Below are 18,352 nucleotides of genomic sequence, written 5' to 3'. Positions count from 1 at the left end.
AAAGTTAGTAATGATAGATAACGGGGACATTTTGGGGACACTTTTCAATCGGGGACACTGTCTCCTGGAAACGGGGACGTCTGGTAACCTTATCCTAAACTGTACCCTCCCTGAGCCACTAGTCATTAATTTCTATTATATTAGCTCGCATAAGTAAAACTAATTTAAAAGAAAATAAGTCAGGTAACTTCAATAATGGCTCCTCCCGAAATAGTAAAACAAATTGTTTCCATTTTTAATAACTAATTTGTTTTTCTCATAAGTTCATTAGCAACTTAATAAAGTTTCAATATTTTAATTTCAATAAATCTTCTGCATTGTACAGATGGCACAGAAATTGCTGGCGGAACAGCTAAACGTTACCGTTTGCAGCCAAATGTGACTGAAGTGGGCAGCGAACGAGGTTCTCCACATGGACATGGTGGCCAGTCGTTACAACTTTTTGGACCAAATATCCAACCCAGACATTGTGTGATTGCTCACACCGAAGGTATTGTCACTGTTACACCGTGCAGTCGCGACGCTGAGACCTATGTTAATGGTCAAAGGATATATGAAACTACAATTTTACAGGTAAATAATTTTGCTTAACTAATATTTTAGCGATAACTAAATTAATTTTTAAAAAGTTATGACCGAATCTTATAAAATCAACATTATTTCTTTAAAAAAATTTGTTTTAGTTACACTATAATAATATTTATTTTAATGGTTAGAAACGAAAGAACTTTGTCTAAAATTTATTTTTACTAAGATAAAAGCGCTAAGAAAACCATGATTTAGATATAATATTTTCAGTAGTAGTACCAGCAAGGAAAAGTCTGGAGATATGTTTAATTATTATTATAAAATCGACAGTTTGTCAAAATAAAATGAATATTTTTACAAAAGAGAAAATAAAGTTTATTAAAAATAAAAACAAATTATGTATTACTTTTAAAAGTGGACTTTGCAAACTTAAGCAACACAGAAATTGTATTCATTCAGACTTGCTGCTGTTTCACTGAATTAACATTGAAGAAGTTTACAATGCAATCAAAGATTTTTGAAGTCTTGGTGAAGCCTTTCATTTTAATATTCTGTAATTGTTTTTCAAACTTTAATTTTTATTGTATGAAATTAGTTTTATTGAGAGCTCTTCTTAATTTAAAAGTGAGTGTTTTAATTACTTTACTTTTTACAATTATCTTTTAAACTTTAATTACTCAATTTAATTTCATACATTTTTATTTTTAGTTACTCAAGTTTTATTATTACTTTTTAATGTTGAAATTTATATATTTTCTGGGTTTTTTAAAAATTAGCTTCAAAAGATTATACAATTCACTGCTAATAGCAATAGGTAATATTCAAAAAATAACCCTGCAAATAATAATAATTTTTATTAATATTTTTTAATTTAATAGTAAACAAAATTTATGAAATAACTGATTTCGGTTCGCTAACTACTTACCGTATTTTGTTTGACAAACCAAGTCCAGTCTTTTGTTCCCGTGGTTTTCTTTAGACAGAGACGTCCACAGTAGCATTTATTCTTTTACAAACTAAGATCGTTGCATAATAAGGCTTTGGATATATTATATAATTTGAGTTATAGTATTAAACAGTTCATGATCTGTTAAATGCATCTTCAGTTTGTTCTTGGGTTATTACAAAGATAATAATACTTTTAAGAAAACTGAAATAATAGTGACTACATTTATTGCTGATTAATTCTTGAAGGAATTTTACTTTAGGATGTGGCAGCAATTCTAATGATTCTGATCATTGTGAACATCGTAGACTTCAATCAGTGAATGTTTCATTGTTTAAAGTAGTTATGTCTGCCGTATAAATCTTTGCCAAAATTTGTACTACTAATTTGTTTTTGTTGCTTCATAAATAGCAAAATGAAAAGTTGTTTCAAGATTGAAGAAAAAACATTGAGGAGAAACATGCCATACAGAAGGTCGATTTCTCCATCAATATGCCAACTTTCTTGCTTATATTGTCTGATTAAAGTCAATCGTGAAACTGTATTTATAAACATAAGTCGAGCATGTCAAAACCTGTTTCTCATGTTTTCACTTCAGTCAGGGCTCTAGAAGTATCACTAATTATGTTGCACAAAAACTATGAAACAATTAAAAAAACAACATTCAACAGATGCACAACGTGTTACTGAAACATGTTTTAAAAAACTAGTCTTAAGACTGATGTATCTATTTTTATTGTCATCTAATTGATATTTTTAATTTTTTCCAAAGAATGGAGCAACTGTAAAATTTGGAAGAATACATAATTTTAGATTCTTGGATCCATGCCACGATGAAAGGGTTAGGCAGCGACATGATTCATCCAGATCGCCACATGATTATTCATACGACAGGTGAGCAAATACAACTTTCATGCTCAATATCATGCACTTTTGTTTTTATAGTGAATGTTTTGCTTTATCATGTGTAATTAGAATTATTTACTTTATAATTGACCTTCATTCACCTTCGTAGTAACTACTTTAAACTATAAAAAGTTATGACAACTATCGACCACTAGCTATTTTCGTGTACTTAAAACAAAAAATATTTATGTTAGTTGTTTGAATCATAAGTTTGTTATGCGTTGACTAAAACATAATCAGTGACCGGGTTTTTGTATTTTCATTCTGTCTTTTTGCTATCGTATTTCCAAATTTATGGATATCTAATGTGGTAACATTGTAAACCAGTTAACGGTACAACCCTCATTCTCTAAATCAATAAAGATAATCTTCTGAGCTCAATAGCAAGAATTGACGAAGATTTAAGTGCGTTGACTATTGTTAAATGTATATCAATCCATTTTACCTACGCCACAGATAGGTCGATTAACCCTACCACGTAGAAAACCCAACTCTCATTCAATACTTGCAGTCAATCTTCACACCCATTCAATCACATAGATTCTACCAGTCATATCTGTCAAGTTTATAAAATGGTCTTTTCGAATTACAACCATTCCAAAGATCTTATTCTGCATTGCCCAAAATTGCGCGAGCATTTACCGAGGAACAGTGGCGCAGACTCTATGGAACTCCTCAATCACTGTTGGTATAGTGCCTGTCAAATTATCTTCTTGTTGAACAAGGTCCACAGTGCATGGCCAATATCCAGTGTTAGGTTCCTTAGAACATTTCTGTTCCATTTAATAATCTCGAAATGTTCTTAGGCTTTTTAACCTTCTATAAATATATCTGTAACCTGCTATAAATACTTCAAGCATTCTAATAATAATTCGTGCTACTGAATGTATTGCCATGAATTGGCTCAACTTTAGTAACTAGAGGAGACAGTAATAAGACTTCTTTGACTTCTGATATAAGTATATTTCATGATCTTTGTTTTTTATGATCTGGATTTATACTTTAATAAAGAAAAACACATAACAATAAAAACAGTCAATATTTTACATTCTAACGTTTTAACTGTCAATCTCTTATAAAACTATCAAAGCTTTTATTTGAACATCTTGAAATAATGTTTTTGAATCATATGCAACAATCTAGAAGGCAAGTAAGTAGCCAGTTACCAAATACTATTCACATTTTTGCTGCATGTGTTACTAAAACATTCACATCTTATTTTCCTTTTTATCATAATTTTTTAATTTCTATTTCCATTCAAAGATTGACTGATGTCATCTATTATACGTTCGGTAAAAATTTGTTACTAAATGTTGAGCACTTCAGCAAATTTAAAGAAGCCGTTTATATTGTAGACTTTTATACGGCGGCCAGTTATTCTAAATTAACTTTATAAACTCAGATAGAATAAATTTAAAGTTTTTGAAAATCAGCTTTTTTCAAATGATTAGAAAAATTGATTACAATAAAATAATTATTAATGAGTATAGTAAAATTGGTGGTGTCCCATACTTATATTAGCTTACATTAGCTTAAATTTTGAGTTACAATTTCTTTATTTTTCTTCTTTATTTTGAAGCTATTCTGTATCTTTTTATGGCATCATGGGTCCACATTTTTACTTGTATAAATCCATTTAAAATAATTTCAAATTAAATATTTGAAACAATTCTTTTTTTATTGTATTTCAGAATCAACGTTTCGAAATAAGTAAAAATAAAAAGATAATAACAAAATTTGTTGACTGGAGCTAATGTAACAATATAAATAAGGGAAATTACCTATTACACTATAAAAAATAATCAGTCTACGAATATGAACAAAGAATATATACATATATTTATGGGTGTATCAGTATTTTTTTATAATTCACTGCACATCACCTTTTTTTGCTTGTTTTATTTTATTTTGCCATCACTTTTTTTTTGTTATTTTTGGTTTTTATCACTCACTCATTAAATTAGACAATCCGGCCGAGATGAGACCTCTAGCCTTAGCGTAGGAAATGGTCCCACAACAACAAGCACACCTTCAGGCAATCCTTTGAATTATGAGACAACATTCGATGTTGATGGTAATGTAGAAACAAGATCAACATCTAGTCAAGGCAATAAGGATGACACCAGATCTCAGAGATCTGTTAGTAGCAGCAGAGAAGGAAATAGGTGGGTAAATTACTCTTTCTTTCACTATGCGTTTTTGTCACCTAATTTTTTTATTAATTTTAATGTGAAGCAACATTTTAAAAGCCATTAATTTTTGTTCCTTCTGAGCAAAGTTTTATCGCACTCTTGTGTTTAGCAAATTAAGATATATTGATTTTATTTTTAATTAAATTTTATAAAATGATTGTACAAACGAAAGTATGTTTATGTAAAATCCTTTTTGATATCTAGGGATTATGTGACTCCTATTAACTTGTTATCCCAATTCACTGTTGACTTTTATGTCCCCGGATTTTATAATCTAAAGTAAATTAAATAGATGTACGAGACAATAGAAATAGATGTCTCTTATTTTTCTGTTAAATAAATTCAGATATTCTGCACATTTTTTCTGATAATTTAATTCTAATTAAACCTTCATCTTTAGGAAGATGGTTGTTGAATTCAATTATTGAAAACAGTTAAAGCTAATTACTGTACCGTTTTTTTACTTCATATTTATCGTCCATTTCATCGAAATAACTGAACATAGTTACAGTGTATCATAAATAATTTCAAGAATTTAGTTCTTGTGAACTATTTTTACCAATAATGGGTTTAGATGATCACTAATTGCTTTTTTAATAATCATTAATTTGAGTAAATTGTTTATTGTTGGATATATTTGTTACAGATTGTCTAATTATGAAAGATACGCAAGGGGCAATGACCCAATTTTACCAGCAGTCTTGGAAATCCGAGAAGAAACTGAGGAAGCTTTGTTACATGCCATTGTTACTGACCTGGAACCAACAGCTCCTGGTTTCAAGCTTGCACCAGCGTACACTTTGTATTTATTCGCTAGGTACAGAGCGTCCACCCACTATAGACCTGAATTGACTCCAACTGAAAGAGCCCACCGACTTACTCTGATGTTGGCTAAAGTTGCCAAGATGATCCATAATGTTATACTGGTACGTTTTCCCCTCTTTAGCTTTTCCTTTTTACATTTAAAATTTTCAGATTATTTGCTTTGATTTTGTTATATTTTTGAAAATTTTTGCTAAGTTGCTATAAGTATATCGTATATTATATTATTGCAGATAATACAATGTGATAGACAATAGACGCGTTTTATCACTTTAAAATCACGTCACACTATCCGGACACTCCATGAGATTACCTACAGTAATATTTAATTGTAAATGTCTGTAATAAATGTCTGAAGTATAAAATTTATATTTCAACATTTCAATCAGTCAAGTACCATAAAGTAATTTTGCTACTCTCAAATCCCAGCGCTCTTCTGTAGCTGGCATAATTTCTTCTGCTTATATTACATACTCTTCGACAGTTCCATGTTGTTTATTTCCATCTAACACAATATAGATTTTACGAAGTCTTAGACTACGTCTTTGCAAGCCCAAAGGAGACACTCACCATCTTAGTCATCGTTAGCATTCCAGTCTTGATCGATCGAGGTTCCAAAACGTTTTGCAACTTGCCTAGGTTAGCGCCACAGTTTACAGATTGCCCTGGAAACAAAGACCTATAAAATTTTATTGTTTTTAATCCCTAGCCATATGCAATAATTTTGTAATCCACAACCTTTGTTGAGACGTCATCTCAGTCTAACCACTGCAAGCGGGTGTTGCTCAAAAGCATAGATTTGTTGATTGATTCACATTGACTGCAACGTTCTTCGACTCAAAACAATACTTTACAGACCTTTAATTCTTCGTCCTTCAAAGCATAAAGGAAATCATAACAGATTTCTTCTCTGGAGACGCATTTCTCTTTAAGCTTATACAGGCCTGTTTAGTCGTCTGAAATGTATACAACGTATATATACAACTGCATAAAAGGCTTCATATTCTCGGAAAATGGTTTAGAGCTGCAGATGAGAGCTTAAGTTGCAAGACTATCACGTTGATCTGGACTGATTGAAAAGTAGAGTTGTACATATTTATATTTTCATCAAATGTTCATTAAAGTGATTAAATAGAAACTGTTACGAAATCTTATAGACACTGATTATTAATATGATATTGAAACCTTGCTTTTTTTAGAGTTCAATCATTTTTTCTTTCTTTTTTTAAAGGAACGATATTGCGAAGTAAAATGTTTGGCTTTATGGCTTGCAAATGCTTCAGAACTTCTTCATTTTTTGAAGACAGATAAACATATATCTGCATTTTCATTAGATGCTCAAGATACACTCGCTGATGCTGTTCAGCTTGCTTTCAGGTGATTATGCTCTTATATATTTTTATAAAACAGATTTACGCTCAAGAACCATTTGTTTACAGTAAATATCATTCCATAATGACCAAATGAGATTATTAATTTAAACAAGCATTCATTACTATTTCTTCTTTTTTTTAATACCTTAGGCACCTGGTAGCCTGCTTGCAAGGTGAATTATCCACAGTTATGCCAAATTTCCTATCAGATAGAGATGATTTAAGTCATGATCCAGAAGATTCATCTACAGCTTCCGTAAGTGTTTGAAAATATTGAACTGCTCTTTATATTCACCAATGTTTTATTGACAAGAGAATTTTTTGTTTTAGTTTACTATTGTACAATATATCTTTGAATTTAAATTGGACTAAGTATTCAATAAGCAATATCTTATCGCCCATTTGTCTGGAATTCGAGCATTTTACGATGAATAAGTCTTTTCGATTGAATCATTTTATTCATTTAAACTGTGTTCTTTTCTTTTTTCTTTTAGTATTTCTAGCCAGAAACTGTTTATTGCATTGTGTGTTTATTGAATCTTTGTGTGTCTTGGCAAATTTATCTACTGCCTTCCTTGCCGTTGAACTTGAAACTAGTAACAGTAAAAATTACAATTCATATGGCACAAATATAAGGCTATCTTAAAAAATTAATGTTACAATGTATACATGTATAATGAGAGTTGATCTCAAATAAAGAATAAGCACTATTTTATAAATTAAGGAAAACTCTTTATTTCGCCTACAATAAAAATAGTCACAGGTCTCTCACCCGATCTACTCTCTAACAACTACGGAACAGAAAACCAATTGGTACAATTTGCCTTCATGAATGCCTAGAGCTTCACACATGAATTCCATCATATTTTCAATTCCCACATTTGGCCATTCGGCCATTCGGCTCATCGACTCGATTTCCACTCTTCACACATTTCATTTCCACAGATTATTTTAATGTCCTGCGGGTTGATCAAATAATTTAAATATAGCACAAAAGCTAACAATCATGACAAGCATATAAACAAAACATATAAACAATTATTCATAAAAATTTTGTTTCTCATTCAAAGATAGCTGGTCAATTTTATTTGAACTTTCAATTATTTGGTACAATAATCATAAATCTAATTTCATTGGATTAATAATTTATAACCGTAGTATCAAGATATCCCCTTACTGGACTAAAAAGAACAGGACTAAACAGACGCTATTGACCACATAGAAGACTCTTAGACGATTGGTCTAAACTGCCAACAAAATACTGATTTATACTTCAATTTTAAAATCTATCTGGGCGTATTAAATAGAGCTGTGGGGTTCAACCATAAGCACCAATCTCCAAAGAATTCAATATCTACAATTTAAAATACTTCGAACTATTGTAAACGCTCCATTTTATGTGCCCAACCTGACAATACACACTGACCTTAACATTCCTTTAGTCACACAAGTCGCTAAAACACGATACAGAAAACTTCATTTCAACTTGAGATCTCACATAAATCCTCTGGCACAAAATCTTTCTTCAAGAACTCTTCCTGATAACCCGACAAGACGCCTTGAGAGACAGTGGCCTCGTGATTTCCTCTCTGGTAAAGAGAGTGACTATTAGTTCACTCTTCTCCACTCGTTTCTATCAACTACTGAATCAGTTTTGTTATTGTTACTTATAGGGCCAATGCGCTGATAGTAGCACAAATAAACGAGATTTTTTTGGCATTGACATTTTATCATATCGCCATTAATGTGTAGATTAAATAGCATGTAATTCCTTTATTCTATAGAAAATATTAATAAATGTACTTGCAATATAATGAAACAACATAAATATTGTTTCAGGTTCTTGGAGTACTATCTTCAGCAATGTCATTGTTAAGACGCTGTAGAGTCAATGCCGCCCTAACTATACAACTCTTCTCACAGTTATTCCATTTCGTTAATGTATGGGCTTTCAACAAAGTTGTTGCACCAAATTCAATATACTGTTCGCGTAGTTGGGGATTACGATTGAAGGCAAGACTTGCACAAATTGAAGTGTGGGCTGAAAAGCAAGGCCTTGAACTTGCAGCCGAATGTCATTTAGCTAGGTTGATGCAAGCTGCACACTTATTACAGGTGAGATTTTTTTAATAGGTTAAATTAAGTGACAAATAATTTCGTTTTGTTTCTAGATTATTTGCTCTATTGTAGCCTATCATTAAGAGGTGAAAGTGTGATTAGGTTTTTTTTTTTACAATTAAAAAATCACTTTTGGCAAACTTTATGTAGTTTTAAATCAGTCGGATTGCACTTCTATCGTATTAAATAGTTTTGTTTACAATCGCTAAGTTTATATTTTATCTTTAAAATATTAAATTTTAAATTTATTTTTGTTTTGAGCTTCCATACATATATTAAAATTGCTATCTGTCCACTTATATATTGGCCGGCAACCCCAAGATTTCCTTTTGAGATGATAAGCTATTGAAACCAGTAGAATACTGTCTGTGGTTGGCTTTTCTTTGCCGCATTTAAAGCATTTACTCTTCAGTTTAGTAATGCACAAAATAATTTCACAGTACGTAACTGTCTAATTCAAGAAATGGAAAAAATTTTCTACTGTCTTTAATAATTATTTAATAAAATATTAATATTACTATTATTATTTTTAAATATATTTCTATCGCTTGCATTGGTTTGGCATGCTATTTAATTTCAAACAAAGCAAAAACAATCAATAATATTGAATCTCATGTTTAACTAATGTATTTGGCTTGAAGTAAAATATCAATTTTGTTTTTTTTTTCTAATACAATCTAAAGTTAAATTTAATATTTATTTTAATTACAATAGGCTCCTAAGTACACCTGCGATGATTTGGCTACCCTATCTTCCACTTGCTTCAAACTAAATTCACTGCAATTGCGTGCACTCCTTCAGAGATACCAGTGCACTCCTGACGAACCGAGGATACCACATGACATTGTTGATAATGTAGTAAGAGTACGTTTTTATAATTTTGTTTAAACTGTTTTAATTATGATATTCCTTTAGGAAACAAATTTTAAGGCCTGCTGCTGCAACATTCTTGACTTTGGTGTACATTTATGAAGTAGAGCAGCTTTAAAGTTTTTTTCGAAAACTGTTTCTAAAAAATTTGATGAAGTGTTAAATATTCATTCAAACAAAAAACTAGAGTACTCTTTCTAAATCGTGGGTGATCTTTATTTTGAATTTTCAAATTCTCGACTGAATCAAAACTACATTGATGTCTCTGACATTGGCTGAAGAAGAAGTTTAGATTTTATTTGTTTCTTACAACATATTTACTGCTGGAAAAAGGACGTTTTTAGTTTGAATCAGATTTTCGACGTAAAGTTTTCATTTTAATTAATTATTTTGTGGATTCCAATAGTTTTTCGTGTAGGAAATATGCGCAATTTTCTTTAACGAGCGAATATCGAATATGACAAAATGCAGATTGCTTAAATTAGATAAATCATTTGGATTTGAGTATTAAAAAAAAAGTTTTCTTACTTCTAGCGGTTTTGCCAAAACTTACAGATATTCGTACAATGTCATAACTACTATTATTTTTCCTATTTTTTATATATTTTTTGTTATAGATGCGTGAAGGTACTGAAAATTGGTTTCTTTACAATCTAACTGCGATGTTAAATAATTCTAAGTTTCGCAAAATTTGACACGAATTAATTTATAATTTAATATATTATTTGAATTCAAAATTTCATTAATATTCTTTATATTCTAACAATTAACCTTAATTCGCTAATGAAATAATATTTTAAAAGATATTATTACCTAAACCTATTGGCAATGATTTAAAATATTATTTTGCCTTTTTTGCTTCAAAAAATAATGCTAATGTGGTACCTGAGTAGTCTTAATTTGAAACTCATTCTCAAAACTAAAATGCATTATAAAAAGGTGGCTGAAAATTTGGCTGATGAATTGGCCCGATCCGACGGCCGTGAAGTGCGTCTAGAGGAAGAACCAGAATTGGCTTTACCATTTTTATTACCAGAAGATGGATATTCCTGTGAAGTAGTTAGAGGTGTTCCTCCGGGTCTAGTTGACTTTGTCGCTCCCTTACAACATGCTGGATTGTGTCGACTTACCGCACAACCTACATCCAACGGTTTATGGACTGTTTATATGGGACCTTCTATTTCAATGGTTAGTATATTCGTTATTTAAATGCTTAAGAAAGAATTATGAAACTAAAATTTAAATTTTTCATTATCTAAATAATTTGTATAAGAAACTTTTTTGAGCAGAAGGGAAATTTTACTGAATAAATTTGGCTGAATTAGTGATTATTTTTTACATACGATAAGTTTCAAGAATATATTTTATTTCTTCAATTGCGGTAAAAGCGTATAAGTGTTCGCTCAAAAAATTCTTATTCGATTTGTAGTAATAATAAAAAAGTAATGTAAAAATTGGCAATTGTTATCTGTTCTGTTAAAGATAACTTATCATTACTCAGCTTAGTAAATAATTACTCCCACTTTAATATTATACTTCTTATGATTAAAGGTTCGAAGCCCGAGTGCAATGAGTAACCGTTCAACTGGTTTTGTTCCTACTCCACAAGAACCCGAGGTTCAAATAATTAAACTTCACAAGTCAAACAATGGAATGGGATTGAGCATTGTTGCCGCTAGGGTAAGTACTTTGAATAACATTATTATCTGTATCTGATTATCACTTGTGAAAAATGTTTTGCTGATTAACTGTTTGTTTTTTCTGGGGCCTTTTTGCTTAATATTTATTTAAATAAAAAACGTCCAAGATTGCACTGAACTTATACAGCGTGGCTTGAGGGCATTGTGTTGCTTAATAATTGGAAAAGTGCATCACTTCAATGTTCAAATATCACACCTTTAATATTAAATTGAATTAATTTTACTTCCAACAACATTAGAAATTAGATAAGGCGTCTGTATACAATTCTTATTTATTTAAAATTATTAAATATTGTTATCATTTATTAGGAATGCGAAAACATTTTCATTCACGTGCATGCAGTGTATATATTCCAATATAATCTTAACCGGTGACATTTATGTATTTTATGAAAAATTTGTCTGTGGCATTCCGCCTTAGCTGCGTTCCAGTTTTATATCTCAGAAATAGACCCTGAATTTAAGTAACCTTTCAGCTTTCCTTTGGTTCGAAGAATAATGTAGTTCATTGCTAGCTGATTTATGTACATATTATTCTCACTGACATATTATCTATAATTGTCACATTTTTTCCCTTGAATTCCTGCTATAAATAAATAAATATAAAGCCTTTTAAAAAATTAAGTATTTTTCAAGTACACCAAGTTGCACGACCAAGATACAAACTGTAAACTTGAAAAATGACCTGGTTACCTCGCCGGTATTTTTATTTTATTTTTTTTAAATTTTTTTGGTCCAAAAAACCCAACAATATTCTGCAAATACATATGTTCTGTTTGCCTTTAAATTTTATTTTAACTTACTTGTTTTAAGTTGCAATTTATTAGATTCCTTAAATTGCAGTTAATAATAATCTTAGCGTTCAACTTAATTGATTTTTCTCCAAACTTTCAAGCCATTATGTTCTGTAAAAAATATCTGAGTTTTTAGTTTGTTTTATATTAATCATGACTTATTGACTGTAGCTTTTATTAAGTAAATAAATATTTCATTAAAAAAAATATGTATATATTATATATGTATGTTTCTTGATGATTTATGTGTGCACGTTATTGTCACGAATATCTTGTTCTGACTTATTTCAGATTAGATAGCTTTAATGACCCGGCCTGTGTAGGACTGTGCAGTGTGAGTGCATAAGAAACCGGTTGTGTACTGGTTTATGAAGGAGAAAGTTTAAGCCTTCCCTTCTTTAGTTGTTGGCTTGAACAGAGATTTAAATGTATGGTTCATGTTAACCCCACATGTATTTTTGTTTTTTTCATTCTCTTCAGATACATATTTATTTATTTTTATCTGTGGCGGTCAGTTTCTTCTGTAGCATATTGAGAATGTAGTTTACTCGTTTATAAAATTTATGAATTTAAAGTTTTTGAAATGGACAATTTTTAGAACTTGAAGCTCAGACTTGATATTGACAAGTAAGTCCAAAATATATAATCTACTTGGGGACAGATTTTTATGTATTTCATTTTTTACAAATACATAAATGAAATTATTGGGCCAGGAATCCAATTCTTATCTACTATTTCTCTTTCATATGAATTTAATACTACAGCATAAACTTAAACAAACAGATGTAATAAATATCTACAGTATAACAATAATTATTTTTCATGGCTCTGTTTTACGATCAATAAAGTGTATTCTTTCAAAGACAGCCTAAAGTTATTTCTCTCTTTTCATTGATTAGTTTGCATTAGCCGAGTCATTACTTAAACAAATCAAAACTGCTTTATTATTAAATAGATTTATTGCTTTGTAAAACTCTTGGCATTTAAACTAATATTTTGTATTATATGAATGTCAATTAATGTTAGAAGTCCCCGCCGGCTTAGTTAATTAGAGGAGATTAGAAATAGGAATAAGTACTAATTGAGTGGGTCGAGGCTTCTCCAGAACCTATAAAATCTAGTTCCTGGATAAGATTTTTGTCCTGAACTATAAATTTTTTAAATAAAATTTAGAAGTTGGTATTACTCAAGAAAATTTGCACATTTATGAAGAGTATTTATTATAATAATTTTTGTTTCTAATGGTTTAGTCATACTATAAGATTGTTTCCGTCTTAGCTCCCGTTTCATTAATTTTTCACATCTATTTCTTGTTGAGGCACTGAAGGGATACAATTACTAATGATCGAAACTAAATTAATATTATTTCACACCAGATTTTTTGTGTAAAACTAGGAGAGTTTTCTCAGCCCAGTTAGTCATTTTGGGCTACTGCTTATTTTTTTTTATGCAAATTTTAATTTTTGTGGATTGATGAGTTAGATTTCAAATTTAGAATTTTCGAAATGTCGAATGTGCTAAGAACCAAAATGTTACTCTAATAATTTCTATGTTTATTAGTGGCAATTTTTTTTGTAAAAATTGTAGAGTGCCAAATACCATTGTAATTGTAGCAAGTAAAAGTATGTGGGCTTTTACGCTAATTTTTTTTCTTCTTCTATTCAGACATTTTGATATCGCTCTTTCTGCTAATTTTTGACTTCTAATAAACCTTTCTGTATGGATAAGCATATCATATTTAAAGTGACAGCTGCAATTTTAGTATACAAAAATCTACTTAATAATATCTTGTTAACTTTACTTTTTGAATTAATTAAATCATTTACCGAAATGAATTTACAGAACACACTCCTTTCGCAAATCAAATTTATTACCTTCATTTGTAGAGGGCATTAGCAGCTGAGTAGTAAGCGTACCGTATTCATTCCTTCGGAGAATAAAAATCCACACTTTCATTCTTGGCCTTGGGGATCCTTACTAGACTTCTAGGTCCATTTATATTGGCAGGACCAGGAGTGGTGCTACAACCAGGATAGGTACAGTAGATCCTCTGGTTGGCGGAAGCTTTCTTGCTTTCCCATAAAATCTGATCTAATGAGGCACGATAACGTATAAACAGTCAGATATGGTCTTGTTCAATAAGGAAAAGCGCGAGGCAGTGATTATGGTCATTGAATTGCTTCTAGATCAAGAGTTAGTTCAATCCATTGCTAAGGAGCAGGGACAAGCACCTGCGATATGATTTCCGTGCTCATTTAGTGTAATTGGCAAGAAACAAAAGTGAAGTAGCTACAGTTTGATTAACATTACGCGGAAAACATAAGTCATATTATTCAAAAGGTTTTGTCTTCGGGAATGATCATTTTCAGAATTTTCAAACAGAGCTTAATCACTATCCTTGGGTAAACTCGCCGGATAGTTGTGTTGCTTAAAACTTTTCCTATGCAACAATTCTTTTGTTCTTTTCAAAATATTTTTTATTCATCTGACATCTCGCCGAATTTAAACTATTACTTTCAGTCTTGTAGTTTCAAGTATTTGGCTAAGACTTATTATTTGTTAATTGGTTTGCTGATGTCCGGCCCTCTGAAATATTAAATTTATTATAAAAATTAATAGTTTTTAAATTTATGTGTCAACAGTCTACCATTATTTTTATTTTTGCTCCATTTTTAAAGTTTGAACTTACTAGCAATGGAACTACTTTAATAAAAAATGAAGTCTGTATTATTGCTATTTTCACGAAGTTGACGTTTTTACTTAAAAAGAAATGGAAGTTACAGTAAATTGTTCTTTTTCATCAAATGACACAAAATCTTTATTTACTTTAAGAGAACCGTTCTGTCGGATATACTGTGGGTGTAGGTAATGTCAGACTGGCGGGGTTATAACCAGTTCTGGCGACCTTTCACCTCGCTTACCACCACAAGCTACATATCGCTCAGACATGACCAATCGCTTCTTCCAGTTCTCCTTCCGTTGGACGCTTGTCCTCCCGGCCCAAAATCCTTGTTATTATTGTTTCTTTGGCTCTTTCTTAAACACACAAACTCATTTCGCTTTCAGCCTTCAATTAGTATATGAAAATTTTCTTTTCGCAGTTACTTAAATTTATTAACACCATCTGGTTTTTTTTTTACCTGAATAAGAAAATTTAAATATTTAGTTTATTAATAAATTAGGCTTTGTGTTTAATTAGGTCCGGAGCTAAAAATAATAATAATAATTCTTAAATTGAATTTTCATTATGTCTTTGTAATCATAAAATTCCATTGCAGTGAAAACTTATTGTAAAGTGAGAAAACGCATTTTACGCTCTGTTTAGTTAGCGATAATGCTCAATGAATTAATTAACGCTGAATAATTAATTCATTTATTTAAATTCAATTAACGTTATTTGCAGGATTATCAATTTAGTTAGTTTATTACTCATTTTATTATAATATTAGTAAACAATAATAACGTATATAGCTGTGACTTTCTTCTATTTTGATTGATTAAAGGCATTTTTTCTGCAACAAAAAAACCATCACTATCATTTGCTTTATTATTCAGGAAAAGTGTTCAGGAAAATTTGTTGAACCATTTACGAGGATTTGTGGATTAAAAAATTCTCTTTATAAAGTCGATTGTTTGTTAAAGTTGTATTTCACTTAAGTTCTATAGTAAAACCAGGTGGCATTTGTAGTTCACATTAGAGAAGTAAAGGGAAATGAACAGCATGCAGAGTTTAAAATCCAAGCATTTCGTATTGAATTAAGGGCTCAATTTTATAATTCGTACCGATGTAGAACAATTTCAAAATGTATTGAAATTAGCACAGTTACTACCTTTCTTGGTATTAACCATAAATGATTAATTTTATGAAGAAATAAATTATTTCAAAGAATTTAAACAAAATTTTATTGCCTGTTGTATTGAATATTCACATTTAGAGCCATCAAGTACTTTTAAATTGCACCTTTTATTTTTTTTTGCAAATTTTATAGTTTACAGTTCCACTGTTGCATTGCTATGTTGGTTCTGACTGATTTTTATAAATTTATTGATCAATTATTTAATGTTTTTTAATGGGAACTCCGCTACTCTGACTTTCAGAGATATAGTGTCACCTCTTAAGTGAAATCTGCTATGAGTCCCGTGTTTTAAAGAATGTGATGTTGATGAGTTAAGAGTTTACTTAGGATAATTGACTAACTTAATTTGCTCCTCTTTTAAAATAATTAACACAAATTCATTCTTAAATTTCTAAATTCCAACAGTATTTTCTTTTGCAGCATGCAGTTTTTAAAATTAAACAATTATGAAGGCATAATAAATTTCTAATTATCTTTCATCTTTGTAAAAGTGTGTTTATAAAACTTTTCTATCAACTATTAACATTAACTTTTTCTCGTATTACGCACCAATGAAATTTTACAAATGCATATTTTCCTTCTTTCCAAGTGACTTGAATCTCTTAATGATAAAGCCTTCGAACAAATCTTTTATCTTGATGATTCATGGCACCAAAAAAAAACTTGATGATATCTGTTTCCACATTCATAGAATTTTCTTATTCTCTTTGCCACCATTAGAGAAATTTTTAAATAATCTACTTCATGAGTACTTTCCACTTTAATTCGATTATATTAAGTCCCGTTTCCTGTGCTAAATTCAGTGATTGCCATGCCCACCCTTGCTGAAGCATCCTCAAATACAGTCCTTATCTTTATTGAACAGTTTTCTTTAAACGTGACACCAAGCGGGAGACAATGAGTCTCAGAGGCAGGGTCTAGTTCTCACTGTCTATTATTTCGCTTTCCTACTGTATACACCATTTTATAAGCAAATATTTAGCAACGTCCTTTAAATATTCGATCTGAACTGTCTTCTTTTAGTTGTTTCTAAGTTTTCTACCAAGGCTGAGTGGCCTTCATTCAAAGGAAGCCTTAATTTATAACGCTAGTTATGTTTCTTGACCGAACCATTAATCAGACTAACTTCTTATTCTCTTATCTTTTGTTGAATTGTAGATCCAGGATCTTGAATTCCCATTAATTCTAGGTCCAACATATTATGGTTAATATTGAGAAACTTTGTAGTAAAAATTAAATAGATTCTTACCTCACTTGTTAGTGGTTGGGCTTTTTTGAAATGTATTTTTTTTCTTGAGGAAAATAAAATAATAAACGAAAAGAATTTAAACATAACAGATTATTTAAATCTGATGGCATATCGCCCACCACATTTGGCTAAATATAAACTATTGCTGATCGACATCACGTCCATAGCTTTTCACAGTAGTTTCTCCTTTCTTACGACCTTTTCTCTTCATCTTTCATCTCTCCTTCATTATTTTCACGATGTTCATTTCTCATATATTGCTCTTAGGAAGACTTAATTATTCTTTCCCTTTCGAGTTAATAATTCCACCAACTGAAACTTCTAATTTAATGAATTTATTCTTCATCATTACTTTAATATTTTTCAGACAATATGCAATAGCAACTTTTATGTCCGTTGCTAGATCTTCTTCAGATTCCTTTTAACCAGTACCTAACTTTTAGCTTTTCTTTAATTCTTTGTAATGTAATTCAGAATTATAGATCCTAGCTTTTTGAAGGTTCTTCCTTTCTAAGATTAATCATTAAAAAATGTCTTTAACTTAGTTGAATTCTTTTGTTTTGTTAAATATTGTTTTTTAAAAATTAAAGACTCCTAAGTACTGAAAATTAATGTCACGATTGCCATAAATAAATTGATCAATTGTTATTCTTTTGAAGTAATTAATACAACTTCATTTTTTAATTTCTACATTCCAACTGTATTTCTATAAGACCTCTTTTACTGAGTTATGATTTGGTGTATACTTCAAGTAGTAGGTTCTTAAAAAGCTTATCACTGGTCTGCTAAAAACCACAGTTTAAAATTTCACTTCAAATATCTTCAATTTATGTTAGTGAGATATCTAGTTCCACAGAGTTATGTATGTGTAAATTGTATAAATTAAACTTAAACCAAACGTGACAGCCACGTTTCTGGAAGCTAGGATTCGTGATAGTAAATGAAACGTTATTTCTGAAACTTTACAGTATTTTACGATTTGTACTTCCTACTAAAA

General features: G+C 30.4%; 1 protein-coding gene across 14 annotated transcripts in view; it reads left to right on the top strand.

Annotated features, from left to right (window-relative positions):
* Positions 1-18,352, top strand: part of cno (adherens junction formation factor afadin) — a 382,542-nt gene that overhangs the window by 332,604 nt on the left and 31,586 nt on the right. For 11 of the 14 annotated variants that reach the window (XM_074115014.1, XM_074115007.1, XM_074114976.1 and 8 more), the window contains 10 exons: positions 326-573; positions 2,247-2,368; positions 4,345-4,545; positions 5,219-5,498; positions 6,626-6,771; positions 6,918-7,023; positions 8,607-8,882; positions 9,600-9,749; positions 10,695-10,943; positions 11,307-11,435. In XM_074115014.1, the coding sequence (XP_073971115.1) occupies positions 326-573; positions 2,247-2,368; positions 4,345-4,545; positions 5,219-5,498; positions 6,626-6,771; positions 6,918-7,023; positions 8,607-8,882; positions 9,600-9,749; positions 10,695-10,943; positions 11,307-11,435 (1,907 nt within the window). The remainder of the gene's footprint in view (positions 1-325; positions 574-2,246; positions 2,369-4,344; positions 4,546-5,218; positions 5,499-6,625; positions 6,772-6,917; positions 7,024-8,606; positions 8,883-9,599; positions 9,750-10,694; positions 10,944-11,306; positions 11,436-18,352) is intronic. The other 3 variants (XM_074114987.1, XM_074115065.1, XM_074115023.1) reach the window with 2 other exon arrangements.

The sequence above is a fragment of the Rhodnius prolixus genome, unplaced genomic scaffold, assembly GCF_049639745.1.
Source record: "Rhodnius prolixus isolate KJV_2025 unplaced genomic scaffold, Rpr scaffold_1, whole genome shotgun sequence".
Classification (NCBI taxonomy): domain Eukaryota; kingdom Metazoa; phylum Arthropoda; class Insecta; order Hemiptera; family Reduviidae; genus Rhodnius; species Rhodnius prolixus.
The sequence above is the reverse complement of the archived record's forward strand: the minus strand, read 5'-3'. Positions and strand labels throughout refer to the sequence as shown.